Genomic DNA, 23,778 nt, shown 5'->3' with positions numbered 1-23,778 from the left:
GCCAGCCTGGATGTGGTTTTTAGGCGGTTTTCCACATCCCGCTAGGTCAATACCGGGCTGGTCCCCACGTTCCGCCTCAGTTACACGCGTCGCAGACATTTGACACATTTTCGCACTTTTTCACGATTTACACTAGATGCGGACAGCTGGGGTACACTGATTCCATCCCTGAGGGTATGGGGTGGCGGCAGGAAGGGCATCCGGCCACTCCTAAAACTAACCTTGCCAAATCCGTTCTAACCACATCGACCCTGTGATCACTGCGGGTCTATGGCGTAAGCAAAAGAAAGAAAGAAAAGAAAGTTGTCTTTACGGCGTATTTTGTGGACTTTTCTCCAAGGATAAGTCCTTAGTTCTTCTTTTGACATGGTCGCGTATGACCTTAGTTGTTTTTTCACCCTAAACCAGAACAAAACAAATCTTTGAGGGCGATAGATGTTACAATTATTTCAGTGCGGATGCACATTATGTCTGATTTCAACAATAAAACTCTACGAGAAAGTCTGCATTCCCATATGGATAAATGTGTTATTAGGTCGCAATTTCTCCGTTATTGTGAAAAACACCAATAAGTACCAACTTTGCAAAAACTTCTGTCGGACCAGGATGCACATGGAGGGAAGCAAGGAAACGCCGATAAAAATTCATCAGATTATGGGAGTTGGTTTTAATAGATGTTACAGCAAACGAGATGTCATGTTTGCGAACAAGACGGCCGTTTCTAAAAAGAGCGCTCTACATTTTTATAAAACAAAAATGTTGTGCTAGACCTGATGCGGTCAGTGGTTTATTGAAACGAAATTTTAAGCCATACGCATTACACTGTGAATAACTGTTGTCCAAAAAGTGTTGTCTAAGAGAAGCACCAGTCGGCGATTAGTTGTGCTTGTCAGGGCATTGGTGTACGGGTGTTTAGCATGCTAAGCTCTCTGCTTGTAGGGATTCACCTGAGTGTATACTGTCGCTGCCTGCATTCCCTGCTTCGAAGGCATTAAAATATCGGTGCCGCCTGCTGCCTGGCCAGGTATGTAATTGGCTTTACCGATTAAGACACGGTGGCCGTGGCCAGAGGCGAGAGCTTCCGCTGTACTCGCGAGTGCGTATCAGAGAGGGGTGGGCTTCTGCATACTCACCACTGAGTATCAGAGAGGCGTGTGCTTCTGCAGTACTCACCAGTGTATATCCAGCTGATGACGGGCGCCACAGAGACGCCGCACTTGAAGATATTCTTGTCGTCCCGGGCCAGCACCATGGCCGCAGTGTAGCCGCCGTAGCTCCAGCCCCAGACGCCAATGCGTGAGCGGTCGATGAAAGGGTACTTCTGCAGCAGCTTCCTGCGCGACAAAAGTGGAATGTTAGTCGGCAACGTGTTTGCCCCACCCTGTATGGAGGTCAGTACGCCCTCGGTGGACGTACACTCATATGACGACATGTCGCAATACGTCAGGAACATTGTCGAAGATGAAACTTCCTGGCAGATTAAAACTGTGTGTGAGACCGAGACTCAAACTCGGGACCATTGCTTTTCGCGGGCAAGTGCTTTACCATCTGAGCTACCCAAGCACGACTCACGTCCCGTCCTCACAGCTTTACGTCTGCCAGTATCTCGTCTCCTACCTTCCAAACTGGAAACATCCCCCAGGCTGTGGCTAAGCCCTGTCTCTGCAATATCCTTTCTTCCAGGAGTGCTAGTTCTGCAAGGTTCGCAGAACAGCTTCTGTGAAGTTTGGAAGGTAGGAGACAAGAACTGGCAGAAATAAAGCTGTGAGGACGGGGCGTGAGTCGTGCTTGGGTAGCTCAGATGGTAGAGCACTTGCCCGCGGAAGGTTGAAACGCGTACGTATTTAGTACAGCGATGGCGAGGCATGACAGAATCTCTGACCAGAGAGTTATTTATCGTTGCTAGTCTGCGCTTGACCGCGCGAGAGTTCAGTTGCGTGTAGGGAGTCGTTAGTGGCAGTTGCGAGAGAGTAGTTGTACGTAGCGAGTCGCGAGAGCATGTAGTGGCACGCGAGAGACAGTCGCAGTTGTGTGTGAGGAGTCGGCGGGCGTCGACATGGGCCTCTGGTCAAGATTCAGGACGAGGTATATATTTTAAATAAGGTAATGAAGCAGCATTGCGCTCATCTGATAATGTAATGTATCTTAACTGTAATTAATTTGTTCAAGAATCGCCCCAATAATAATTTTGTTTTCAAACCAAGCATTTTAACAAAACAAATATTTTATTGAAAGAAAATTTCCCATGCATTTCCTTAAAGAAAAAATTTACTTAAGTTCAAAGAATTTTTGCGATGCATTTCCTCCAAGCTATGGCGAAAAATAAGAGCAGATGCAATTTTACTGAGATAAGAACAGGGCCTAAGATCGACATTTCGGTCTATTTGCGTTTTCATTGTCACTGAGATTTCATTTTTATTGAATTGACTTTCATTTTTGTGGGCAGCTTACATTTGGCTCAGATTGCTATTTCTCATTTAATTGTCATTGTCAATAAGTTATTTTATTTGCTGGGAGGTTACACTAGGTTCTATTCTCGTTAACATTTAATTATTGTCATTCGAAAAATTTTGTGGGGAGGTTACAAGGTAAAGATCCCTAGTTCGAGTCTCGGTCTGGCACGCAGTTTTAATCTGCTAGGAGCTTTCATATCAGCGCACACTCCGCTGCAGAGTGAAAATCTTATTCTGGATTGTCGAACATGATCGTTTTGATGGTGCAGGTGTTATGGTGTGGGAAGACTTAATGTTGCATTGGCGTACTGACCTCCGAACCTTTGAACGCGGTACACTCACCGGTCATCGTTATTGACTCTGTAGTCCTACCCCATGTGCGTCTTTCCCGGGTTGCATTCGGCCCTGACTGTACTTTTTGTGGGTGACAATTCGCGACCGCATCGGACAGCGCAGGTGGAGGAGGAGCCTTGGAACGAGCGGATATTCAGCGAATGGACTGACCTGCCCGTCCCCCTGACTTATTACTCATCGAGTACGTATGGGATCCGTTGGGGAGACACACTGCAGCACATCCACATTCATCAACGGATATCCAGCAGTTGTAAACCACACAGGAGGAGGGATGGGACGCCCTGCCACCACCAACCTTGTGGCCAGCATGCGGGAACATTGCGGAGCATATATTACCGTGCGTAGTGATCACACACTCTATTAAGAACCGTGTCCCGCCTTTTTAACGTACGGGCGACCAGCACCAATAGCTGTGACATCCGTGCAATTTGAATAAAAGTGTCATTTCTGTTCGTCTCACCGTGTATTTCATTCCGCTGTGGTACATCATGTGAAAATTACTTTCGCCCTTACGTTTGCACACCAGTGTATTTCGAGTTTCTAACGGTCTATTGACACACAAGTCAACATGGGTTTAGAAAATATCGTTCTTGTGAAACACAACTAGCTCTTTATTCATATGAAGCGCTAAGTTCTATTGACAAGGGATTTCAAATAGATTCCTGGAAATTGAAATAAGAACACCGTGAATTCATTGTCCCAGGAAGGGGAAACTTTATTGACACATTCCTGGGGTCAGATACATCACATGATCACACTGACAGAACCACAGGCACATAGACACAGGCAACAGAGCATGCACAATGTCGGCACTAGTACAGTGTATATCCACCTTTCGCAGCAATGCAGGCTGCTATTCTCCCATGGAGACGATCGTAGAGATGCTTGATGTAGTCCTGTGGAACGGCTTGCCATGCCATTTCCACCTGGCGCCTCAGTTGGACCAGCGTTCGTGCTGGACGTGCAGACCGCGTGAGACGACGCTTCATCCAGTCCCAAACATGCTCAATGGCGGACAGATCCGGAGATCTTGCTGGCCAGGGTAGTTGACTTACACCTTCTAGAGCACGTTGCGTGGCACGGGATACATGCGGACGCGCATTGTCCTGTTGGAACAGCAAGTTCCCTTGCCGGTCTAGGAATGGTAGAACGATGGGTTCGATGACGGTTTGGATGTACCGTGCACTATTCAGTGTCCCCTCGACGATCACCAGTGGTGTACGGCCAGTGTAGGAGATCGCTCCCCACACCATGTTGCCGGGTGTTGGCCCTGTGTGCCTTGGTCGTATGCAGTCCTGATTGTGGCGCTCACCTGCACGGCGCCAAACACGCATACGAACATCATTGGCACCAAGGCAGAAGCGACTCTCATCGCTGAAGACGACACGTCTCCATTCGTCCCTCCATTCACGCCTGTCGCGACACCACTGGAGGCGGGCTGCACGATGTTGGGGCGTGAGCGGAAGACGGCCTAACGGTGTGCGGGACCGTAGCCCAGCTTCATGGAGACGGTTGCGAATGGTCCTCGCCGATACCCCAGGAGCAACAGTGTCCCTAATTTGCTGGGAAGTGGCGGTGCGGTCCCCTACGGCACTGCGTAGGATCCTACGGTCTTGGCGTGCAACCGTGCGTCGCTGCGGTCCGGTCCCAGGTCGACGGGCACGTGCACCTTCCGCCGACCACTGGCGACAACATCGATGTACGGTGGAGACCTCACGCCCCACGTGTTGAGCAATTCGGCGGTACGCCCACCCGGCCTCCCGCATGCCCACTATACGCCCTCTCTCAAAGTCCGTCAACTGCACATACGGTTCACGTCCACGCTGTCGCGGCATGCTACCAGTGTTAAAGACTGCGATGGAGCTCCGTATGCCACGGCAAACTGGCTGACACTGACGGCGGCGGTGCACAAATGCTGCGCAGCTAGCGCCATTCGACGGCCAACACCGCGGTTCCTGGTGTGTCCGCTGTGCCGTGCGTGTGGTCATTGCTTGTACAGCCCTCTCGCAGTGTCCGGAGCAAGTATGGTGGGTCTGACACACCGGTGTCAATGTGTTCTTTTTTCCATTTCCAGGAGTGTAGATTCCTTATTTCTGGATTTCCGGAAGACTTTTGACACTGGACCACACAAGCGGCTCGTAGTGAAACTGCGTGATGTACACATGATATGGTGTCGTGGTGTGTGGCGTGGCCGCCTTATTTCGCTGAAGAAAACGTCGGATCCAGAAGGATTTTACAGCACTGTGTACAGTAGAGGAGCAATTCGGAGAGGATTATAGTTTGTATCAGCGTATTAGTACACCCTATCATAAATCAGAATCTGTGAAGCAATGGCCTGTTAACAGTAATATTCCTGCAATGGACTAGCCTGGTGAGAGTCGCGAGCTGATCGCAACACTGACTTCACCCCAGACCACAGCGTCCAGTATCATTATTATTGTGTTGCGAGTCGGTCACCTTTGTGTTCCGAGGAGCCTAAAGTTCCTTCCTCACTGATAATGATAAATGGGTGGAAGGTGGCCAAAGGATCTGTGGCCATACGAATCTGGACAGGCAGGCAAAATATTAGTTGGCACAAGTGCATTTTAATTACATACAGGGTATTTCACTAAATTTGTTTACTTCCGTAAGTTACGAAGTAATGAGCGACGGAAATATTTATTGCCGTAGATCACCATAGGAAACGTTACACTGTCTGCAGAGCTATGAACATAGTTTTTTGTGTTATTATCCAAAGAGTTACAGCAAAAAGACACAATTTTTTAAAGCAGTGTATACATCAATTTGAATTACATTCCTATAATTTTTAGTTTGGGAGCTACAACCCTTCAAAGTTTCAGGGGCAGATACGACACGCTGTATATAATACATGGCTGTGTGGTGGGTGGTGGGTGTACTGGCGGTGGGAAGTTGACTTAAATGAGATGTTCAAACGTGTGTGTCCATGTTCCTGAATGCACAATGCAGTGCGCCTTCTGAAGGATCTGCGGACGAGATGTAACATCGCCGGTGTCACGGAGCAACACGCCGGCCCTAGTGGCCGAGCGGTTCTAGGCGCTTCAGTCTGGAGCCGCGCGACCGCTACGGTCGCAGGTTCGAATCCTGCCTCGGGCATGGATGTGTGTGATGTCCTTAGGTTAGTTAGGTTTAAGTGGTTCTAAGTCTAGGGGACTGATGACCTCAGAAGTTAAGTTCCATAGTACTCAGAGCCATTTGAACCATTTGAACGGAGCAACATGCGTCCCCTACATCTGGGGATGTAGGCTCAGTGACATAAACACGATCCTTTAGACATCCCCACAAAAAGAAATCTAATGGTGTTAAATCGGGCGACCTCGTGGGCCACGAATGAGGACCATGGCGCCCCAACCACCTTCCTGCAAACCTGTTGTTTAGTTCTTCCACAACAGCACGCCCAGAATGGGCTGGGTGACCATCGCGCTGCATCCACATATGGACTCTCTGTGTAGACACACATGTTCAAGGAGACCACCCAAACTGTCAGCTATAAACGCGCGATATAACAAACCTGTCAGTGTACCTGGGAAGTAGTGTGGACCGATGATTTCATCCCCAACGGTTCCACACCATACACTAATAGACCATCTACGTTCACGGTCGACAGGTCATTCCCACCGAGGGTTGTCAGCGGCCCAGTAGTGCAAGTTATGGCGATTCACTGCACCATAATTTGTGAACGTGGACTCATCAGAGAACATAACACCTTGTAAAGACTCCAGTGTGAAATAACGCATGGCCCATTCACAGAATTTAACTCTCGCACGGAAATTGTTCCCATGCAGTCCCTGGGTCAGTGACAGGCGGTGCGGGTTAAACCTGTAGCCGAGTTCTAAACGCCACACAAGTGTGAGACTGACACCAGCGACTGCAGCAACGGCTCGTAATCTGACATGAAGATTGTGGTGTACTGCAGCTAAAACAAACACCTCCGTCTCCTTACTTCTTGCAGTTCTTCGTCTGTTACTGCGGCACATTACCAAGCTGCCTGTTTCCAGAAGCCGTTGTTCGGCACGTAAGAACGTAATGGCTGACGGAGCTCTTCGCCTACGATATCTCACGGCGTACGCCATGGCTGCTTCAGTGGCATCGTGTCGGCACTCACCGAGCATCAGCAACATGTCAGCGTACCCGTTGTTCGTGTATGCCATCTTCATCCGATGTTAGTAACTGCGGCATATTGAGCCCCGTTTATTTGTGTGGCTGGAACTGTCGGGTATACGGCTGTGTGCGGCGACAGTCGGCAGTCTAACAGCGCATCGAGGAAGCGTCTCGCTCCGTGACACCGGCGACGTTACAACTCGGCCGCATCACATTTAGAAGGCGCATTGCGTTATGCGCAGCGTGTGTGGTATCTGCCCCTGAAACTTTGAAGGGTTGTAGCTCCCAAACTAAAAGTGATAGGAATGTAATTTAAACTGATGTATACACATCTGGTGTTACTGATTCCAGTGCATGATAGAAACAAGTATTGTTCAATTTAAAAATTGTATCTTTTTGCTGTAACTCTTTGGATAATAACACAATAAACTATGTTCATAGCTCCGCAGACAGTGTACCATTTCTTATGGCGATCTAACGCAACAAACATTTCCGTCGCCTATTACTTCGCAACTTATAGAGGCAAACACATTTAGGGAAACACCCTGTATATTGTATTCAACTTGTGGGTGAAGAAATGCTATGCTGTTGACAACTGGTGGCAGCCGTGGTTACCTATGAGCAGAGGCTCGACACAGATGTGCGTCTATGCACATTGAATGATTGCCAGTACAGCTGTTTATTATCAGTAGCTCAGTGTAACGTTCAGCACCAACTAGCGACAAGAAGTAACCTTGAACTAGAAGTCTGGTGCCCAGGTGCCCGCCGCTTATAACTCTGTCCTAGCAGACTTCACTAACTGGCAGCCAAGAGATTTTTCGTTGCGATGTTCAAACCGCCACTCGCAGTGCCTGCAGGAATCTTCAAGGTGCCGACTCCAACACCATCGGTAGGCTACGATACTACAACTACACTGCAGACCAAAGGAACTGGTACATCTGCCTAATTTTGCGTGAGACCCATGCGAGCCGCAGAAGTGCCGCAACACGACGTCGCATGGACTCGACTAATGTCTGAAGTAGTGTTGGAAGGAACGGACACCATGAATCCTATAGGGTTTTAAATAAATACATAAGAGTAAGAGGGGGAGGAGATCTCTTCTGAACAGCACGTGCAAGACATTCCCATTATGCCCAGTAATGTTCATGTCTCCGGAGTTTAGTGGCCAGCGGAAGTGTTTAAACTCAGAAGAGCGTTTCAGGAGCCACTCTGTAGCAATTCTAGGCGTGTGGAGTGTCGCATTCTCCGTCGGAATGCACAGTGGACATGAATGGATCCAGGTCATCAGACAGGATGCTTACGTACGTGTCACCTGTCAGAGTCGTATCTTCACGTATCACAGGTCCCATATCACTCCAAGTGCACACCCCCCATACCATTACAGAGCCTCTACCATCTTGAACAGTCTCCTGCTGACATGCAGTATCCACGAGTTCATGAGGTTGTCTCCACACCCGTACACGTCCATCCACACGATACAATTTGGAATAAGACTCGTCCGACCAGGCAACACGTGTCCAGTCATCAACAGTCCAATGACAGTGTTGACAGGCCCAGGCGAAGCGTAAGGCTTTGTATAGTGCAGTCATCAAGGTTATACGAATGGGCCTTTGGCTTCGAAATCCCATATCGATGATGTTTCGTTGAATGGTTCGCACGCTCACACTTGTTGACGGCGCAGTAATGAACTCTGCAGCATTTGCAGAAGGGTTGCACTTCTGTCACGTTGAACGATTCTCTTCATTCGTCGTTGGTCCCGTTCTTGCAGGACATTTTTCTGGCCGCAGCGATGGCGGAGATTTGATGTTTTACCGGATTCTTGATATTCACGTTACACTCGTGAAATGGTCGTACGGGTAAATTCCCGCTTCATCGCTACCTTGCTGTGTCCCATCGCTCGTATGTCGACTATAACACCACTCTCAAACACACTTAAATCTTGATAATGTGCCATTGTAACAGCAGGAATCGATCTAACAACTGCTCCAGATGCTTGTATTATACAGGCGTTGCCGACGGCAGCGTCCTATTCTGCTTGTTTAAATATCTCTGTATTTGAATGTGCATGCCTACACTAGTTTCTTTGGCGCTTCAGCGTACATTCTCTAGTTTTAGTTCTTGAGGAAATATGGATTGCCATTCCTCCACAGACAATCACATTTCACTAAAAGTATTCTGTGAAGAGCTGAAGCCGTCATTAAGGCGATGGGTGGACTGACACTCACTGATGTCTGTATACTTTTGATGACATAATGTAGACTAAAGTAGTAATGTTGCATATGTGGGGATATGACTGCTGGCTGTCTGGACATGTGCAACGGACAAGTTTAAGACCACCCAGCCCATGTCTCTTGGCCTGGTCCGAACAGGCTACGGGCTACCCAACATTGCTTTCTGGGCTGGTGTGCTTAGTACAGCGTGCTGCACTACAGACGGCAGGCTATCCTAACAGGCCAGCTCGCCAATAGGGCCAATTGATTCCTACCATGCGTTACTGTCTCCTAAGGGATTGCTGCTGTGTACAAAAACAATGGTGTGCGTGTCTGATGTATCACAGCATGCATGATGTGTAGCCTTTCTCATAGTAGGTACAAATGAACAAACTTTCAGGTTATCCACACACTTACAACATTATACTTAACAACAAACATATGCATACTGTGTACACAGCGAATTTCTTTTAAGTTGGGACAATTAAATATCTCGGAAACGACCCATCTTACGAAGAAATATTCTGAGCGAAAACTGTATTACCAAAGGGGTCATCTGTTTGTGCTACAACTGGCAACCTCCTAACCATCCCTCCTGCGTGGCCGCGGCCAGCTTCGTATTTTCATGAACACCCGATTTTTATTGGATATTCGTATTCTAAGCCCAAAATTACGTACGGTTTACTCAAACCATTCTTTTGCATTTGAAGTAGCCTAGATGGTGCTGTAATCAACAAATATCAAGAGTGCCTGTTTTTCAATTAAGAACCGAGACATCTGATCATCAATTTCATTTACGATATAAATGTAAAGGTTTGTGTTCTAATGGCTGATATTTATGTTCGAAATTTACCCTAGTGTTGTAAATTTGAATGGACGGTACAATATTGTTAGTCATTTCAACGCCTGGTTAGGAACTACGTTTAGTGTGATCCACGAACAAAAAAGTGGGTCTAATAGTTTTCTGTTCCAATAGAGCTGCTTGAATTGGGCGAGATCCTTTGCCTCGCACCACTGAGGTGCTTAATTTCGATGTGTATTCTTGGCAGTTGCCTCCGTCTCTTTAATAAGGTAAAATGTTCTTGAAGTGATAATGGTTGTGGTTTGTATTCCACCGGTAACCGCACATAGTTACAGCGGTTGGGTAAAACACACACCAAAATCAGTCACCCTGATGGCGGGGTTCGAGGGCGGCCACCGAAATCAAGCAAGCATTCCTGTGCTCTGTGGACTCACCACAATCAACCCCGAAGGGAACTACCAGGTATAGAAGTACAAAACTGAAATTCCGTTGCAATAATTACACGTCTGTTGTTTGAAACTGATAAACAATATTTTATTCAAAATAATCTCCACTGCTCTTTATACATTTCTGTCATGTCTGCGGCAGGCTATGAATTCCACGCCAAAAAACCGTTCTTCTTTTGAAGCGAACCAGTCAGCGAGCCATTTTTGTACTTTGTCATACGAATTGAAGTGTCGGTCAGCGAGAGCGTGTCCCAGTGATGCAAATAGGTGATAATCGGACGGGGCCAAGTCTAGAGAATAAGACGCATGCCCCTGGTGTTTCCCAACTGAACGCCTCGATCTTGTCCCTGACCCGTTTTTCTCTGTGTGATTGGGCGCTATCATCGAACAACATGACTTTGTGTTGCCTTTCCCATAGTCCGGTCGTTTTTCACGTAATGCTGGATTTAAATCGATCATTTGCTGGTGGTAGCGATCAGTGTTAACGGTTTGACCAGGTTTTAGCAGCTCATAACAGATGACACCCTTCTGATCCCTGTCTTCTCTCCAAAGCGATATGGTCTTGCAACGCATGTTCATGTTCTGCCTGAATTCACCCATGATTTATGACACTTAAGATTCTCAAAATGTATCCATTTTTCATCACCTGTCATTGTTCGACAGAGAAACGACTTTCTTTTGTATCTGGCAAGCAGCGTTTCACAAGTGGTCTTTCGGTTTGCTAGCTGTCTTTCATTCAGTTCATGCGAAACCCATTTTCCCACTTTCTGCGCCTTTTTCATGCTTTCAACCGAATGAAAACGGCTTTCTGCGTCACATTCAATTGTTCCGCGAGTTCCTGTTGAGTTTGAGTATCATCTTCATCCAACAAGACCTGCAATTCGTTGTCTTGGAACTTCTTCGGTGTTTTCCCGAGCTCGTCATTTCTCACGTCAAAATCACCACTTCTGAATTTATAGAACCACTCGAAACATTGTTTTCCGAAGCGTATGTTCGCCAAAAGCTTAGACAAGCATTCGATGCGATTCTGCAGCAGTTTTCTTCAAATGATAACAGAAAACCAATGTGACGGCAAATCGTAGTTCGTAGGCACAAAACTCAGCATGTTTACGGGTTTGAAACAGATACCGATGTGTGGAACTTGGGTTAGTATGTGTTGATATTGTCGTCATCCGTTGCAGGAAGCAGATGGCGCTGCAGACACGGTCTCACGGGCCCTACTCTGACGGCCAGCACCATCTATAGGGAAATTCCGGTTTCATACTTTCAAACCTGGTAGAAACAGCGTTACCATACAAGTAGCTCATATGCCAGAAATATCAATGTCCAGCCACATTATTTGTACTGTACAATCTCATTTGCAACTTTTGAACATCGGTATCAATCGTTACAATACAAGCATTAACATCGACATCGTAAATTAAATGTAGGATCAAATGCGTCGGTCATTAATTGCACTAACAAGCACGCTTGATATTTGTCGACACACACGAATGGGAAACAATGGTTTGAGGAAACTATATGTGTTTTTTGGGAGAGAATTCAAATATGGAATAAAAGTGAGGGATTCCCATATGAAAGTACTAAGCTGATCCAGCTCAGCTGATCCCGCTCACGCAGGAGGGGAGGTTAGGAGTTGGCTGATTGTAACACAGACAGATGTCCGCTTTACTAATATTAACTATTAACCAGGAACATTTCCTTCTTACAGTACGTCGTTTTCGAGATACTTAGTCACCTCAAGTTTACACAGAAACTCTGTATATTTCAAATAGCGTACAATGCAGCTTTCTAAGTAAACTTTTCTCCCACCTTTCCCTATGTCAGCGTCGTTTGTGGAAGAGGAAATTCAGGAAATTTCGTTTACAGAGAGCCAGGCATAAACAATATGGCTCTTACTTATATAGGTTTCTACCTTGTCACTATGAGGTTTCAGAGGGTGAAAAGGACTGTAACTGATGATTAGTTTCATTTATAGAGCTCTCTTAGTTGTTCAGGGTTGCCTGTGTATCACACATTCCGCTTATTATCCACTCTCTAGCAAAATAGCGAAGCACCCTGACTGGCAGGTGGAAACGAAGGACTCTTCAGCGATTGACGGAGCAAAACACTTGGCAATATGAGCCCACTTATCAGCATCGGTTTGCATGCCCTCTGATCTGAATGCATGCACTGATTCGACTGGAAGGGTGTTGTAAAACTATTGTACGATCATGTCGTCAGGCAAGCTGGCCACAGCTGTTCTAACTGGTCCTTGTTATCGCATGGTCCAACACATGTTTTATTGGGGACACATCTGGAGCTCTTGATGGCCACGAGAGTACCTCAACATCATGCAGACAGTTGATAGACGCACACACCATGTGTGGATGAGCATTATCGTATTGAAAAATGGCACAACGATACTGTTGCTTGATTGATAACACATGGGGATTCTGATCATACAGTGGTATGTCACGGACATCGTGAGTTCCCTCAATCACTACCAGCTGTGACCTCAAGTCATATCTAGTCGCTCCCAATACCGTCGATCGAGGAGTGACACAGGTGTGCCTCTCCAAAACAGTGGAAGAATGGGACTCCTTGTAGGGAAGCAGCCTACTCACACTGTAGTAAATTCACATCAATTTCCATTGTGTGCCAGCCAGTCTGCTGTAACTAGCTTTGACGTCATAAATGTTGCGCAATACCTTAAAATCAAGCAAATGACCTAAAACTTTTATAGCATGTCAGGAATAATACTAAATTAATGTGTGTTAAATATCAGTTCGATAACTTCAGCCATTTTCGAAATTTGGATGTTTTTCTAGAAAAATCATTGGCGCAACAGAAAAGAGCTAGAGACTTCAAAATTTATATTTAGATTCATCTTTCATAATGATTTAATAAAAACAGTACTTTGGATTTCACAAATTAAGATTTTAGTGGAAATTCATGATTTTGTGGTTTTCGTCTCAAAACTGAAGGAAGCAAGATAGATTAAGTAAGCTAGTAAATAAGGCTAGGATGTTTAGATTTAAATAGGTTGGAGGTCCGTTATGATTATGAAGATGTGTAAAGTTTCTTTTGAATACCTATGAAATTATAGCGATAGCGGATCTCAAAAGGGCCAGTTCAGAGCCCATCTACTGCTTGCAGTGTAATTTAATTAATTCTCTCGCCCAAAATATTTAACTTAGCCACGTCAAAATTTTATTATCAATACTTACCTGCGTGCTGAATGCACGTTTAAATTAAGAGCTTCATCGGCCATAAGCAAAAGAAGCTATAAATTATTATGTAACTTGAAGTGGTGCGTTACTAGCCCAGCGGCTAGTCGGGAGAGCTGAAAAGATCAGGCGTTCCCTTAGCCGTCCGCACCGCGGCTATATATATATAAGAACGCTGCGCGAGGAAAAAAAGGCCCCAGTTCTCTCCAGACGCTGAATGACACGCCATCTGTGTCGGTAGTCGCGTCGCATCAGTGTATCTGTACAAACAGCCTCGGGTGCCGTATTAAGTTACTAGAGATACGCGGAACCATGAAAACATTATATGTGAAGTGTTAATTCTGGAATGATTTTCATTATCTAGCTTCAGTTTGCGTATTGTCGTATTTTCACGTGCCGTCGCGAGACAGACATTCTACCAAATATTTAGCGTGGCGTTTGATGAAATATTTTCATCAAATTATGGCGAGCATTTTTTTTAACATTTAATTCGGACATTTATAATTGCATCAGCGCATTAGACTCTGAACTGCTCTGTTAGTTAGGTTGTAGGGATACTTGTGTTTTTTATCAGTGAATTTCAGAATATACTCAACTATTTTGGAAAACCGTTTTTGATTAGAAATCCCGGACAATCTCCTAATTCTTCAGAGCTATAAGTTGCAGCTATAATTGTATCTCAAATGAAGTGGGCACTAGGATCTCTATTACTGGTTCCATGTTTTATTAAATCACTTTCTGGGTGCCAAAAAGTAAATAGAGAGCCAGTGTTGAGAACGGCGAAAGACAGCATTAACAACATTCTAAAAGCCAGAAACTGATTCAACACGCAAGCATATATACAGCAAACAGCAATTAGATTATTTTTACAAACTTATCCGCCGCCCCACATCCTCTCTCCTTGTCGCCATCATACCCTCTGTTGGTCATCTGGAACAGTGCAGAAACGTGAGGCATTGACGAAAACAATGTCGCGCCATTCATCAACAGTCCGTGCTTGCTAGTCACACTAAATGCCGCAGTTTGTGTTGTGTTATGGTTTTAATGGCAGTCCACACATGGGATGGTAATTCCCCAGTCTACCTGTTGCTAACCTGTTAGTAATGGTGACACAGAATGTTGCAGAGAGTCCATTACTTGTCCTCAGAAGGCAGGCGTTCATGTAAAGGTGTTGTGATGTGCTAGGTGATCAATACGGAGATCCGCCCTTGTGACAATCAGACGTGGTAGACCAGAACCTTGACAATGGGTATGTCTGCTCTCACATTCCCATGCAGTTCGACTTTGGGCCACTGTTACATCTGATTTCCCTAGAAGAATGGATATTGCACGTTTGAATCAGTCAGCGAAATAGAACCCACAAACTTTGTGAGCTTCTGATAACGCTTTCACACGCGAGTACTCCGCACCTCCGTGTCCTTCACTGTCATCACTCAACATATTTGCGCTGTTGACACCCCTTATCTACCCTGCCACGTCTGTAAGAACACTAAACACGATCACCAGTAATGCACTTTGGCATTGATTCTAGCTGGCACAAAGAACTGCAACTCTAGTCATTTACATACTATGCATATCCACTGTTGGTTGTGTTCCTGAACACAGTTACAATGGCATACTACCATGTCTTCTCAGTGCTTCAGTTTTTTTTATCAGACAGTGTAATTACTAAATGAAGACAAGAATTTATGGATGAGATAAAAATACTGAAGTTAGAAGGTATTATGTTTTCTGTTGTAGTCCAGACACTGGACTGCCCATTGACCAGAAAACATTGTGCATTGCAAAAACAAAAGAAAACGCTCAATGAAATACATCATACTTTGTCAAAAAGAAACAGATGAACTTCCCAACGTGCGATTAGTTCAGCTGTTATTATGCGATCTTCCTTGTAACAAGTATTAAATATTTGAAATACGTTTTACTAGCCACAATGTAAAATAGAAAAATAACTAGTTACACGTGAAAAATGTTAGAATGTTACTCTTCCTTACGTCATAATGAGGGCAGACACGAAGACTAAATGTCGAGTCTCACAATTTAAGCGATAAAATGTTACTTTTTTCATTGTAATGAGTGGGTGCAAACATGTAATAACAAAGTAAAGGTACAGCTTTTCTTTCTTTTCATTGCTCCTGCCCTCGTAGACTAAATTCTCTAACACGATCAGATTCGTTGCCATCGCCCTTTGAAAACATCGCGAAGAGAGTAAATGTATGTGAAAACAGTCATACATAGATCTGCAACAAATGACTGATAGAAATGCGGCTCAAAATTGTCTATTTACATAAAAATAAATAGTTTCTTTTGCTTCCAGAGCTAAGCTGGATAATCTTAGTTATTTCCGTTCCGAAGCGTTTCAGAGCAGCATCATATGTTACATACACTAAGAAAATTATTAAACACAACGATTATTGTAATTTATTCGCACTTAAAACAAGAAGAAACAACACGTTGAACACGTGTACAATAAAAATGGTTCAAATGGCTCTGAGTATTATGGGACTTAACGTCTGAGGTCATCAGTCCCCTAGAACTTAGAACTACTTACACCTAACTAAGCTAAGGACATCACACACAACCACGCCCGAGGCAGGATTCGAACCTGCGACCGTAGCGGTCGCGCGGCTCCAGACTGTAGCGCCTAGAACCGCTCGGGCACCCAGGCCGGCCGTGTACAATATTCTAGTACACTACATAGTACATATTGGTACCTGTACATACTTGTAGATGTTCACTATTAGATTGGTGTGCATCTATGAAAGGGTTGGTGAGATGATGCATAAGAGACAGGGGCCATTTTGCTCCATCCAGTAGCGTCTTTCTGCTGCGTCTGTAGCGAAAGCTTCTGGGTGCACGTAGAACAGTTAACGTTGATGTTCATATTAGCTTAGGTATAGTAAGGGTACCTACTCATTATAATGTTTATTGCGGGTGGTGTAAAACAAACATGACAACAGGTGACAGCGATAGCTGTTTTAGTAGATAAATTTTTCCAGAGGGAGTCAGAAGCAGAAACAGTGACCCAATCTGGCACACACCCCAGCGTTGCCAGTTAGGAAGTTTGTCAGTGGCTGGACCGAGTGGGACAGAGTGCACACTGGCAACGCTGCAAATTATTCAGCGTCTCTCTGACTGTGCAGGACAAATGAAGAACCAGCCTACTTACCTGCACATCGCACACCTCTTCAACACAGCGCCTCCTCCCTTACTTATCACAGCTCACTCATTGCATTGCCAGAGCACAGCTGAGGTGTGCGATCGGGACTCTACAGACCACGTGTCTGAATATAGTCACTACGCGAGATTTAAGCAGTGTCTTAACTGTTTCGTACAACAGCATGCTTTTCAGTTCTGAATCTCATGTTTTATACAATTATGTGAAGTGACTCTGTGTGGGAAATAGTGCTCAAATGTGCTCCAAATGGGAAGCGCGCAGTTTGTGTAACACATGCAATAAAATGGCAGACGAGTGCCTTACTTGGTGACGACGATCTGGTCCTCGACCTCTGCGGTGCCCAGCCTGCGGTAGACGGAGAAGAGCATCCTGTCGCCATGGCAGGCAGACCCACGGCCGTCGATCAGTATGACGACGTACCGCCTGGTGGTCGTGAAGTAGCTGGGGAGATCCACATCGAAGGAGTCGTCTACTTGCTGGTGGCCTGGACCGGCGTACCTGTGGAGGTATACAACGTGTCCTCGGTCTGCGATGTTCTAGCCTTCAAAACACTATGGTCGGTTTCCTGTCCACTCCCACTGTTAAAGCGCAAGCCACCGAGCGAGGTGGCGCAGTGGCTAGCACACTGGACTCGCATTCGGGAGGATTTCCCTAAATCACTCCAGGCAAATGCCAGGATGGTTCCTTTGAAAGGGCACGGCCGACTTCCTTCTCCGTCCTTCCCTAATCCGATGAGACCGATGACCTCGCTGTTTGGTCTCTTCCCCCAAACCAACCAACCAACCAAAGCGCAAGCCGCAAACAGAGTAATAGTTATCGTAAGATGTGCACCGAATGTATGAAAACAGAGAAAACCAGACAGTCCAGAAACAAGGCAGGGTCACTGCATCACTAGCGATATGACACGATAACAAGCACTTCAGACAGCACAGCACGGGTGATTTCTGGCTGCCGAGGTAGCCCAGATCAGAGCGAGAGGCGCCGGCCGTATGACACGCCGGTTCCGTTTCCTGTGGCCGGCAGTGGCGGCAGTCATAGTAGCGAGTTGAAGCATCACTGAGACGTTACCAGTACATGCTCTAGGCGGGAATACCGAAGTCGGCTAGTCATGTAAATGTAATTCTGAGCGAAAATGACATGGCTTTTGTACATTATAACTATACATTAAATACACTGAAGCGCCAAAGAAACTAGAATACCCATGCGTATTCAAATACAGAGATAAGCAAGCAGGTATAATACGGCGCTGCGGTCGGCAACGCCTATATAAGACAACAAGTGTCTGGCGAAAATGTTTGATCGTTACTGCTCCTACAATGGCAGGTTATCAAGGTTGAAGTCAACTTGAACGTGGTGTTATGATCGGCGCAAGAACGATGGGACACAGCATCTCCGAGGTAGCGATGAAGTGGAGATTTTTCCATACGACCGTTTCACGAGTGTACCGTGAATATCAAGGAACCGGTAAAACATCAAATCTCCGACATTTCTGCGGCGGGAAAAAGATCCTGCACGAACGGGATCAATGACGACTGAAGAGAATCGTTCAACATGACACAAAACTGCAATCCTTCCGGAAATTGCTGCAGATTTCAATACTGGACCATCAACAAGTGTCAGCGTACGAACCACTCAACGAAACATCATCGATATGGGCTTTCGGAGACGAAGGCCCACTCGTGTACCCTTGGTGACTGCACGACACAAAGCTTTACGCCTCGCCTGGGCCTTTCAACACCGACATTGGGCTGTTGATGACTGGGAACATTTGTCTGGTCGGACGAGTCTCGTTTCAAATTGTATCGAGCGGATGGACGTGTACGGGTATGGAGATAACCTCATGAATCCATAGAGCCTGCTTGAAACCAGGGGACTGTTCAAGCTGGTGGAGGCTCTCTAATGGTGTGAGGTGTGTACTGCTGGATTGATATGGGACCCATGATACGTCGAGATACAACTCTGACAGGTGACACGTACGTAAGCATCCTGTCTGATTACCTGCACCCATTCATATCCATTGTGCATTCCGACGGACTTGCGCAATTTCAGCAGGAGAATGCGACACTCCACACGTGCAGAATTGCTACAGAGTGACTCCAGGAACTTTCTTCTGAATCTAAACACTTCCCCTTGCGACTTCTGCGTGCTCGTGGGGGTCCCATACAATATTAGGCAAGTAAAGCAGTTTCTTTGGCTCTTTGGTGTTATGTTAACCTGGGAGCCAGAAACGACGGAGAGGCTCCGTCCCTACCGCAGCCGCAGTCGTCGGTTCGGCCCCCGGTGGACCCCCCGCTCCCCCCCGGGAACGTCTCACACCAGACGAGTGTAACCCATATGTTTGCGTGGTAGAGTAATAGTGGTGTACGTTTACGTGGAGAATTTGTTTACGCAACAATCGCCGACATAGTGTAGCTGAGGCGGAATAAGGGGAACCAACCCGCATTTGCCGAGGCAGATGGAAAACCGCCTAAAAACCATCCACAGACTGGCCGGCTCAACGGACCTCGACACAAATCCGCCGGGCGGATTCGTGCCGGGGACCAGGCGCTCCTTCCCGCCCGGAAAGCCGTGCGCTAGACCGCACTGCCAACCGGGCTGGCTGCTCTTCAGTGTAGTTGACATCCACTGAAAATGAAACAAAATTGATTTTCACAAGCGCTCCCCCCCCCCCCTCTAACATTTAACCATATAATACACGACAGGTGTTCAATAAGTAAAGTAACACTTTTTTTTCTGGTCCAGTTTCAGTAGAAAAAATGTAATTTGTTGCGGGACGTTGTGGAATATTCCTCCTTTAGTCCCTACAGTTTCATGAAGTTCCGGTAGGTGCCAGTGCTATACGCAGCCTTCGAAATGGCGTCTTTAACGGACCTTCGTTCCAAGCAGTCACTGCATTTCTTTTGGCAGAAAACCATAGTATTGCAGATATTCGTAGGCGCTTAGAGAATGTCTACGGAGACCTGGCAATGAACAAAAGCACATGAATCGTTGGGAGAGGCGTCTGTCATGATCGCAAGAAGGTCGCGCAAACCTGTCCTATCTCCCACGTGCAAGCCAGTCGCAGATAGCAATACTGGAACGTGCGGACACTCTCATTCGACATGACCGACGAATCACAAACACATCGCTACACAACCCGACGTCACTGTTGATAATGTTGACACACTCATCCACCATTTGGGGTCCTCAAAGTCGTCTAGTGTCTTCGCAGTCTAAGACCATAAAGAGCAACGACGGACCATCTGTGTGGAGATGCATGCGCGTTACGAGTATAAGCGTGACAATTTCTGTCGAACTTCTTCACAGGCTGTGAAACAGGTTTTCATGACTTCGAACCGGAAACAAAACGGCGATCCATGAAATGGTGCCACAGCACCTATTCTCCGAAGAACAAACTGATAGCTGCATCTCTTCCGGTACAGTCATGGCGTCGGTCTTCTGAGACTCTGAAGGGGTTATTCTCTTTGATGTCGTCTCTCACGGTGCAACGATAAACTCCAAAGTGTATTGGCCATACTCTCAGGAAACTGAAGAAGAGACTTCAGCGTGTTCGTGGTCACCGAAATGCAGACGAACTTTACCCTCTCCACGACAACGCAACGTCTCACACAAGTCTGCCAACCCGAGAGCAGCCCACAAAACTTCATTGGACTGTTCTCCCTCATCCACCCTATAGCCCGTATCTCGCATCTTCCGACTTCCATCTGGTTGGCCTGATGAAGGATGCCTTCCGCGGGAAGCAGAACGTGGATTATGGGGAGGTTGTTGATGTAGGAAGACTTTCGCTCCGATGTCGACCAGCAGAGTGGTACCACGTGGGCATACAGGCTCCCCCAGTGAAGAGGCGGAAGGCCGCCTCATTGCACGGAGATTACGTCGACAATTATGCCAAAAGAGTGGAGAATAAAGTGGTGTATTAGAATCCTGAATAAAGTCAACATGCTTTCAGAAAACAAATGTGTTGGATTACTTACTGACTGCCCCTCATGCTGTAGAACCCTCCAACAAGAAACTGTACCCAATGCGTCGAGAAATGAACAGGTCAGTTATATCTACATAAAACTGACATTCATTGTTACTGACATCTGTCTGTTGCAGAACTTACCTTGATCTCGAACGAATGTAGTTTCTGGAACAGAATGGAGTCCTCCTTGCCAACCAACAAGGATTCTGAAGACATCTATTACGTTAAACTTAACACGCGCTCTTGTTGCATGACTTTTGGAATGCCGCGGATCAAGGCAGTTAAGTGGATGCAGTATTTATAGACCATAAACCACTTGATAAAGAACAATACCAACATTTATTAACAAAATTATGACCACGTGGGCTATGAAACGAAATTTGCGGCTAAATTGGAGATCTGTTGGTAGGGAGGATGCAGCACCTTATGTTGGATGGAGAGTCGTCGACATAAGGAGAAGTTACTTGAGCCTTGCCCTAAGGAAGTGTGTTGTTACAATATTAATACTAACGGCAGACTTCTTTCAGAGGATGCTGCTGTTATCTAAAACGAAGTATTGTCTGAAAAAAAACTGAGCAATGTCTATTCAAAGCTTGATAAGGTATCAAAGTGGTGGAAAGACTGGCAACTTGCTTTAAATATCGAGAAATGAAAAACTGTACACTAGAGGAAACTCAAAAACATAGTATCCGATGACTAAAACATCACTCAATCACAGCTCGAATGAATCACGCTTTCAAATACCAGGGTATAGCAGTTTTCAGGACTATGAAAGGAAATGAGTTGAAGGAAAAGCAGGAGGCAGATTTCATTTCATTAGTAGGATACGGGAAAAGTCAACGAAGGAGGCTGCTTACAAGACTCGCGTGCTGCCCATCCTAGAATACCGCTCAAGTGTGTGGAACTCAACACTAAACAAGAATAAGAGGAGATACTGAATGTATACAAAGAAAGGCAGGACAACTTGTGACAGTATTGTTCACCCATGGGGGTGCTTCAGGAGAATGCTGAAACCCTGACGTAACGTGTGCTAGAAGACAGAAGTTTTCTACCTTGTGAAAGTCTCCCCTTACAAAGGTTCAAGGTTCCCCCCCCCCCCCCCCATTCCTACCCGATTCATAAGAGAATCGAACTCCCATGTATTGTATAAAACACGTCAAACGTCTGATTAGTTAACAAAGGAGTTAACGCGCTAAATACTTGACGTTTAGCACCTAAAAACCAACAGTTGAAGACGCAAAACACTGATTATGTAGGTTTTATTAGTTTCTGTTTATTGACACATAGCCAAATAAAATATCAAAAATAATTTTGAAATTATGTTTAAAATTTGTTGGAAACCGCTATGTGCTCTCAGTATCATACATGGGATGACTATAGTTTTCAGGCATTTTAGTGTTTATGACATCAAATCTCCTGAACCGTTAATTTCGCATACAGGTTCGGTGGTGTATGTGGATACTGTCTGCAAAATGAGTCGCACATAGAGATAGAAGTAAAAACGTAATAAATTAAAACGCCATGTCTGATGCTGAAGTTCACTGCGTGACAGGTGAAAATTCAGTAAGCGTAAATTTTTATTCCTTTCATTATTTTGTGTGTTTGTGGCGGAGAGGGGGGAATATGCGAGGTGTCTAAGAGAAAAAGTTTCGAAAACGTTCCGAAATACGTTTAAAGTTTGTTGCAATTCTCTAAGTGCTCTCAGTCTCAAACACTGAATGAATATAGTGTGGGTAATTTGCGCGCCATAGGTTACACTGGCTCAATAAAAATACAGTTTCTAACATTAATACTCGACTTGCGTGTTAAGCCTTTGATGTAAGATTATGGCTCCATTACGACAGGATTTTAAACTCGATGAATAATTATACTACAAAATTAAAATCCAATTTTTTTGCCCCTGGAAGCCATTAATAGCCAACCTGCAGCCGAGATCCGGCGACCATCATAATACAAATAAGACATGAATCACTCCCTTAGGAACCGCAAACTCAAGGTTAGACTAGGTACAGGGCGCATAGTGGGATTTAAGCAAATACTCGGCCATACTCCCTATGCGAATGGAATTAGAAGGGGTCCAAAAACATGGCGTACTAAAAGTAGGAAATTGAATACGCTTGCACCCATAGCACTAGTGTAATCCTAGCATTCCAATGAATTTCTCAAATTCTATATTTTATTAATTATTTTACTAGACTGAGTGATTACTACATGGTCCATAGAAATTAAGACACCAGGCTCTCATTGTGGGGAGCAGGGTTTAAATTTCTGTTTGGTTGTCCAAATTTAGGCTTGGGCATTATTTGCCTAAACTGGTGAAGGAAAATTCTGGAACGTTTCTTCTGGAAGGTAACAGCTGATATCGTTCCTGTGCCATCACTGATAAATACCACCACCACAACTGTCTTGTAGCTGGCAACGGTTACGCACGTTTCCTACAGACATTGATAGCGGTCGTGAAGGGACCCAGCGAAACCAATGATGCACGCCCACTGAGCCACACGTTCAGTAGGGACTACTTTTCTAAAGTTTATTCTGTTTCTCCACTGTGTGGAACTTCAAAATGACATTTTTCTGCTTACTTTTGTTGATATCGGGTAGGATTTTCTCTATAAATCTGAATTTTTATGTTTCACATTTTTCATGTCACTGTAGCCTCACATTATTGGCATATAACACATTTTTTGTGAATATTTCTTCCCTATTTCATAGCTCACTGGCTACCCTCGATGTAATCGTAATGATATAATTTCAGACTTTCGATAAAAAAAGGTATCATTCCTAATGTTATTAACAACATTAAAAGATTGCATACACTATTGAAGTATTCGTTTTGTAAATTTAAACTTGTACCTATTGAACTATGCATGCCATTTAGGAATCAGAGGAGTCTTAAAAAGTATTAAGTAAATAATAATTATCAATCGTTTGTGATACAATTAGTCTTTTATATTTCCTATCAAAATTAGTGCTTGGAGCATGACGCGTTCTCAAACTCAGTAATCAGTTACACCAAAAGTAGCAATTTTTGAATTTGGCCCCC

General features: G+C 45.3%; 1 protein-coding gene across 1 annotated transcript in view; it reads right to left on the bottom strand.

The window, feature by feature from the left end:
- LOC124616585 (venom dipeptidyl peptidase 4-like) overlaps positions 1–23,778 on the bottom strand; it is a 256,248-nt gene that overhangs the window by 35,254 nt on the left and 197,216 nt on the right. Inside the window, exons 13-14 of the mRNA XM_047144906.1 lie at positions 17,075–17,269; positions 1,174–1,334 (exon numbers count right to left, since the gene is read on the bottom strand). Coding sequence (XP_047000862.1) covers positions 1,174–1,334; positions 17,075–17,269 — 356 coding nt within the window. The remainder of the gene's footprint in view (positions 1–1,173; positions 1,335–17,074; positions 17,270–23,778) is intronic.

Source organism: Schistocerca americana, chromosome 5, assembly GCF_021461395.2.
Source record: "Schistocerca americana isolate TAMUIC-IGC-003095 chromosome 5, iqSchAmer2.1, whole genome shotgun sequence".
Classification (NCBI taxonomy): domain Eukaryota; kingdom Metazoa; phylum Arthropoda; class Insecta; order Orthoptera; family Acrididae; genus Schistocerca; species Schistocerca americana.
The sequence above is the reverse complement of the archived record's forward strand: the minus strand, read 5'-3'. Positions and strand labels throughout refer to the sequence as shown.